The sequence below is a fragment of the Protobothrops mucrosquamatus genome, unplaced genomic scaffold (genome assembly GCF_001527695.2).
Source record: "Protobothrops mucrosquamatus isolate PMUCROS unplaced genomic scaffold, P.Mucros_1.0 scaffold3712, whole genome shotgun sequence".
Classification (NCBI taxonomy): domain Eukaryota; kingdom Metazoa; phylum Chordata; class Lepidosauria; order Squamata; family Viperidae; genus Protobothrops; species Protobothrops mucrosquamatus.
The window spans coordinates 164,243-171,233 of NW_015389666.1; the positions used below are offsets into that span (position 1 = coordinate 164,243).

The 6,991-nt window shown below is 53.2% G+C and overlaps 1 protein-coding gene across 1 annotated transcript in view; it reads left to right on the forward strand.

Moving 5' to 3' along the window:
• Window positions 1–296: 296 nt before the first annotated feature.
• LOC107298099 (protein KIAA0100-like) overlaps window positions 297–6,991 on the forward strand; it is a gene marked incomplete at its 3' end in the record, with an annotated part of 20,762 nt that continues 14,067 nt past the window's right edge. Inside the window, exons 1-4 of the mRNA XM_015827461.1 lie at window positions 297–367; window positions 2,531–2,660; window positions 5,234–5,283; window positions 6,770–6,932. Of these exons, the coding sequence (XP_015682947.1) occupies window positions 297–367; window positions 2,531–2,660; window positions 5,234–5,283; window positions 6,770–6,932 (414 nt within the window). The remainder of the gene's footprint in view (window positions 368–2,530; window positions 2,661–5,233; window positions 5,284–6,769; window positions 6,933–6,991) is intronic.

The window sequence follows — 6,991 nt, forward strand, 5'->3', positions numbered from 1 at the left end:
CCCGCCCCCGCCCCTGCATTTGCCCAATAGAGGGGCTTCCCCGCAGCTGATCCCGCCCTCCAGCGAGGCCGGCCCCGCCCTCCAGCGGCGCGAGGCTGTAGAGGCGGGCCCTTCCTGGGAGGTCGCGGCTTCCACGCCCCGCCCCTCCTCTGCGCCCGCCAATGGCTGCGCCGAACGGCCGCTCGCTCTTGCTCCGCCTTCTCCCCCCCTCCTCCTCCGCGCGCGCTCCCGCTGGCCCCGCCCCAGACGCCGCCGGTGACGGGCGGTTGGAGCGCGCCCCCCTCGCGCCCCCCCCCATGGCGGTCCCTGTGCTGGGCGCCCTCCTGCTGGTGCTGCTGGTGCTGCTGGGCGGCCTCTGCCTGGGCAGGTAGGCTGGGGGGGGGCTCTCCCCCTCCCTTCGCTTGCCCCCCCCTTCCCGGCACGGAGGGACCCCCCCGCGTCNGCTGGTGCTGCTGGGCGGCCTCTGCCTGGGCAGGTAGGCTGGGGGGGGGCTCTCCCCCTCCCTTCGCTTGCCCGCCCCTTCCCGGCACGGAGGGACCCCACCGCGTCCCCCTCCCGTGGCCGGGTCTCCCTCCTCCTCCTCCTCCTTGGGGGCGCCTGGCCAGGGTCTCCCCCCCCCGCCCTTCCTGCCACCTGTCTCCACCTGTGGGTCCTCTTCCCCCCTCCCCTCTGGGTCCTCCCCCCCCCCACTGCCCCTGTTGGGGGGGGCCTCTGAGGGCGTGCAGAGGGTCTGCTGGCACCCCGGCTTTGGAGGAGGTGGGGGGCACCGGCTGCAGGGGGTTGGCCCCCCCAGGCTTTGGCTGGCTCCAGCCCGGGAAGGAGGGAGGGGGGGGTTGCTTGGGAGCAGAAGGTGGGTGGGGAGGGGAGATGGGGCACCCGGTGGTACTTAGGCAGGGGTCTCCCCCCCCTGGGCCGCTTTTAAGACGGGTGGACTTCAACTCCCAGAATTCCCCAGCCGGCATAATTAAGACCAGGAAGCAGGGCTGTCTGGGGAATTCTGGGAGTTGAAGTCCACCCGTCTGGGCTTGTCTACAGCTGTTCCTGCAGCCTCCAGGCTACTCTAAAGTTGGAGCAGATGAAGGGGGGGCGCTCCCCTTCCCTGTCCCTGCCTCTTTGTTGCTTCCAGGTGGACCTCAGTTTACGACAGTGTTTCTCAACCTTGACCATTTTAAGGCATGTGGACTTCAACTCCCAGAATTCCACAGCCAGCATTGCTGGCTGTGGAATTCTGGGAGTTGAAGTCCACATGCCTTAAAATGGTCAAGGTTGAGAAACACTGGTTTACGACCAGACAGAGCCCCAAATTTCCATTGCTAAGCAAGGCTGTTGTTAAGTGAGCTTTGCCCCGTTTTACGACCTTTCTTGCCGGAGTTGTGAAGCAAATCAGTGCAGTTAAATTAGTCACACGGTTGTGAAGTGAATCCGGCTTCCCCATTGCTTGTCACAAAATGGGGTCACATGACCCCGGGACGCTGCAAGCGTCATAAATATGAGTCAGTTGCCCAAAGAAGAGCCTGAATATTGATCACATGGCTGTGGGGATGCGGCTACGGCCGTAACTGTGAAAACCGATCATGCCGCTTTTTTTTCAGGGTCGTAATTTTGAACGGTCACTAAACGAATGGTTGTAAATCAAGGACTACCTGTCCTGAATTAAGAAAACAAAGTGGTGGGCAAAAAATCAACTGTGCATCGTTTATTGTCACCTTACTTTTAGAATGGAATAGAATAGAATAGAATAGAATAGAATTAGAATAGAGAATAAAATGTAGAATAGAATATAGAATAGAATTAGAATAGAATTGGAATTAGAATTAGAACAGAGAATAAAATATATAATAGAATAGAATTTAGAATAGAATGGAATAGAAAATAAAATAGAGAATAGAAAATAGAATAGACAATTGTTTATTGTCACCTTGCTTTCAGATTAGAATTAGAATTAGAATTAGAGCTGAAAGGGACCTTGGAGGTCTTCTAGTCCAGCCCCCTGCTCAAGCAGGAGCAGAAATTTTCATGAGAAGAGATTGGACAACTAGGTCTCCTGCTTGTGCAGGGGGCTGGACTAGATGACCTCCAAGGTCCCTCCCAACTCTGTTATCCTGTTAATTAATTTTTTTATGACTTGTGGACTTCAACTCCCGGAATTCCTCATTCAGCATGCCTAGCTGAGGAATTCTGGGAGTTGAAGTCCACAAATCATAAAAGGGCCAAGTTTGAAAACCCTGTTCTAATCTAATGTTTCTCAACTTTGGCAGCTTGAAGATGGGTGGACTTCCAGCCAGCTCTGCTGGCTGGGGAATTCTGGGAGTTGAAGTCCACTCATCTTCAAGCTGCCAAAGTTGAGAAAAGTTGCTTTGACCTTTTATTGGCAGTGGTTCAAGATCTTTTCCAGACATGTTCTGAGTTCAAAATGTGCCCCTTTTATGTTTGGAGAAGAGGAGGAGGAGGAGCTGCGTCTGGCCATTGAGTTAAATGACCCCTTCTGGCCCTGTTAGTTAAAGGATTCCCTGGTCTGTCCTCCCTGTAGGTGGCTCCTGTACATACTAATTACAAACTGGTGCCGGCGGCGTCTCCAGGCCGAGCTGAAGATCCAGTCGTTCTGGGTTTGGGGGATCCAGAATCTCAGCTTGAAGTTTCAAGAAGAGCAGCAGACGGTGGTGAGTAAGGAGCATCTTGTGGTCTCCTGAGGAGCAAGACTTAACTCTGGTGGGTCAAGCTCTCCCTGGGTTTCTCCTCTCTCTGGGAGAGAGTGCACGGTCTTATTGCGTGAGAATAAGCCAGGAGTAAACACAGTAAACAGTGGTCTATAGTAAATGGTGGTTTATCTTACGTTATCTATAATATCATACACAAGGAACAATATACATAGCCGTGTTAATACAACAGGATCCAACAAACGACAGTTACAGCAGGAAACGGAAGAGAGAGAACACGTCAGCAGAGCCTTCCCTTTATACCAAGGCTCTTAAAGAGACACAGACCCTGATGGCTCTTAAAGAGACACAGACCCTGATGGCTCTTCAAGGGACACAGACCCTGCTGGCTCTTCAAGGGACACAGAAACTGTGGAGTTATTCCCATCATTACATCTTACATTACATAAGCTGGTTAGCTGTTAAATCACCTCTGGGCAGATCCCTGCAATGACACCATAATTCTAATATTTATTCATTTATTATTGCATGTATGTGCCAACCCATCTCACTGTTGAAGCGACCGCATTGTTATGGCAAGGATTATTTTGGGGTGCTGGAAGGTGGGCCGGTGATCATTTGTTCTGCAGGACAGGGGTTGTGTAGGTTCTCTGTAGCCCTCCCCCATGTAAAACGATGTTGAGACTCTGGAAAGAGTGCAGAGAAGAGCCACAAAGGTGATTAGGGGACTCGAGGCTAAAACATATGAAGAATGGTTGCTGGAATTGGGTAGGCCTAATTTCATGGAAAGAAGGACCAGGGGTCACATGATAGCAGCCTTCCAATATTTGGGGGGCTGCCACAAAGAAGAAGGCATCAACTTATTCTCCAAAGCACCTGAAGGCAGGATAAGAAGCGACGGATGGAAACTCATCAAGGAGAGAAGCAACCTGGAACTACAGAGAAATTTCCTGACAGTCAGAACAATTAACCAGTGGAACTCCTTGCCTCCAGAAGTTGTGGGTGCTCCATCACTGGAGGTTTTTAAGAAGAGATTGGTCAACTGTTTGTCTGGAATGATATAAGGTTTCCAGCTCAAACAGCGAGTTGGACTAGATGACCTCCAAGGTCCCTTCCAACTCTGTTATTCTGATCTACATAATGATGATGATGATGATGATGATGATGATGATGATGATGATGATGTTGGAAGGGACCCTGGAGGTCATCTAGTCCAACCCCCTCAATCAGTGGAACGGACGTTGCCTTCGGAAGTTGATGGTGCTCCAACACTGGAGGTTTTCCAGAAAAGACCGGACAGGCATTTGTCTGGAATGGCCTAGTCCAGGGCTTTTCAACCTTTTCACCCATTGTGCCACTTTTAGGATATGGCAACATCCAAGTACCACCAGTTGCCTAACAAGGTGTCAAAAACTCGATGACCCCCCCAAAAGGAAAAAAATGATAAAGTACAGGTAGTCCTCGACTTACAACAGTGCGCTTAGTGACTGTTCGAAGTTACAGTGGCACTGAAAAAAGTGACCCCCAAGCCACAGCCGAGCAAGACACCTGCCTGCCCGCCCGGCCGCACTCTTCCTCCTGTCCGAGGTTTCCATTGTTGGGAGCATTTCTGTTGAGGATTGGCAGTGGGGGTGGGGTGGGGGGGTGTTTGGTCTTTATTCCCCCCCCGTCTGCTGGGTGGTTGCAGCAGGTTTTGGTCCCTTCACATGACCCTGGGACACTGTGACTGTCATAAATATGAATCAGTTGCCAAGCATCTGAATGTAAATCACAAGACCCTGGAGAGGCTGCAACATTCCAGCTGATCGGCGCTTCTTCTGGGCTCAGAAGCGCCAGGATCAGTGCTGAGCGCCAGCTGGATCCTGGCGCTGATCCTGGCTCTTCCACTGAGTCCTGACAGCCCCAAAGCGTCAATCAGCTGGAAAACGGCACTGATCCTGGCGCTTCCGCTGAGCCCTGACAGCCCTGCAGCTCCAGCCGTCTCTCGCTCAGGCTTGTGCAGTGCTGCCACCGGTTCAGCTCATTCCCCTCCCCCGCTACCCCTTTTCTAGGATGGGCGCGTACCACCTGCCAGGTGCCAATGGACCACAGGTGGTCCCCGTACCACTGGTTGAAAAGCCCTGGCGTAGGGCAGGGATGTCCAACTTGAAGACTTGTGTCCATAGAGATTCTCCGTCGTCCAGGTCCTGGTTGTCCCAAAGGACGAGCTGCTTGGAGGAGAAGCAAAACGTCTTCAGACACAACAAGAAAATCCCGTTGTCTCTTGAAAAAGTTCCTTTGGGTTTAAGACTTGTGGACTTCCAACTCCCAGAATTCCCCCACAGTCTTTAAAGTCAACAATTTCCAAGGTTGGATATCCTTGGTCTAGGGCAGGGGTAGGCAACCTTGGCTCTTGGGGAAAGGGAGAGGTTTCCAAGCTGAGCCATGCTGGCTCAGGAATTCTGGGAGTTGAAGTCCACGAGTCCTAAAAGAGCCAAGGTTGCCTACCCCTGGTTTAGGGTTTCCTACGCAAGCAGGGGGTTGGACTAGAAGACCTCCCATGGTCCCTTCCAACTCTTGTTGTTCTGTTCTTTCAGGAGATTGACAGCATCTGGATCTCCAGCAGGCTCCTGAACAATGACGTGCCGTAAGTCTCCAGGGCGTCTTGGGGGTCTTCTGGGCTCTGGGTGTTGAAAGGGGCGGCCTCCCCCGCCCCCCAGCCTCTCACCTGGGACTCTTCTTGGGGAGAAGTCCCCCCTCAGGAAGTGGACCCTGGTTGCCTTCTGGGGAGGACCCAGCTGGGACAGCCAGAAATATCCCTCTCAACTTAATAAATAAACAATAAATGCACGTGGGAAGTTTTGCGCTTCTGGTTGAAGACTACTTTACCCATCGTGCTGTCTTCTAGAAATCCCAGAGTTCCCAGCCAACTTTCTTGGGGTGTCAAATTGGGAAGAAATTGGGNTTAAGAGCCACCTCAATGCCAGAACAACACCTGTATCCCACTGCCGTTGTGTGGACTTGCTGTTTGCGACAACTTGGGCTTTTGTAGACATTCTCACATTGCATGATGGTTCTGTGGGTGCTCCGTCACTGGCAGCTTTCAAGAAAAGCTCACCACCCTTTGGGGTGGAATAAGGACTCCTGCTTGAGCAGGGGGTTGGGCTAGAGGACCTCCCGGGTCCCTTCCAGCCCTAGGAGTCTGCGATTCTGTAAAAAATGAAGAAAGGAAAAAGGGAGAGGGGAAGGAAGGGAGGATAGAATAGAGAGAGAGAGGAGGGAGGGAGGGAGGGAGGAAGGAAGGAAGGAAGGAAAAAAAAATAGGTTGAATGGATGGGAGGGAGGAAAGGAAGGAAGGAAGGAAGCAAAGGGGAGGGAGAAAGGAAGGGTAGAGAAAGGGGAGTGTGGAAAGGAAGGAAGGAATTAAGGAAGGAAGGGAAAAATAGGTTGAATGGGAGGGTGGAAGGGAAGGAAGGAATGGAAGGGAAGGAAGGAAGGAAGGAAGGAAGGAAGGAAGGAAGGAAGGAAGGAAGGAAGGAAGGAAGGAAGGAAGGAAGGAAAAAAATAGGTTGAATGGGAGGGTGGAAGGAATGGAAGGAAGGAAGGAAGGAAGGAAGGAAAAAAATAGGTTGAATGGAAGGGAAGGAAGGAATGGAAGGAAGGAAGGAAAAAAATAGGTTGAATGAATGGGAGGGAGGGAGGAATGGAAGAAAGGGAGGAATGGAAGGGAGGAAGGGAAGGAAGGAAGGAAAAAATAGATTGAATGGGAGGAAGGGAGGGAGGAAGGATGGAAGGAAGGAAGGAAGGGAAAAAATAGGTTGAATGGGAGGGAGTAAGGGAAGGAAGGAATGGAAGGAAGGAAGGAATGGAAGGAAGGAAGGAAGGAAGGAACTTCCCTGCTGGAGTTGTGGTTACTCCATTGCTGGAGGTCTGCAAGGAGAGACGGTCCAGGCTCTTGTCTGGGATGGTATAAGGACTCCTGCTTTGGACGGGGCTGGACTCAATGACCTCTGAGGTCCCTTGGATTCTGTGACTCTGGGCGCACGAGGTCCTCCATCTGTGTCTCTCGGGGTGGGACGCCGGCCGCCCCTCCCCGCCTCCAGCGGCCCCCTCTCCTCTGCCTTCCCCTGCAGGCGCTACCTGGCCTTGTGTTTTGGGGAGGTGCGCATCCGGCTGGATCTTCAGAAGCCCCCCGACCCGCAGCCGCCCCCCGCCCCCCTGCCCCCCACCCCGGCCGACGGGGCCCCGGACGAGGCGGTCTCCCTGGGGCCCTCGCTGCTGCAGCTGCTCAGCCAGGTAAGGCCCGGGTCCCTCGGGGTCCTCCCCCCCTCCCCCTCCCTTGGCCGGCGCTGCCC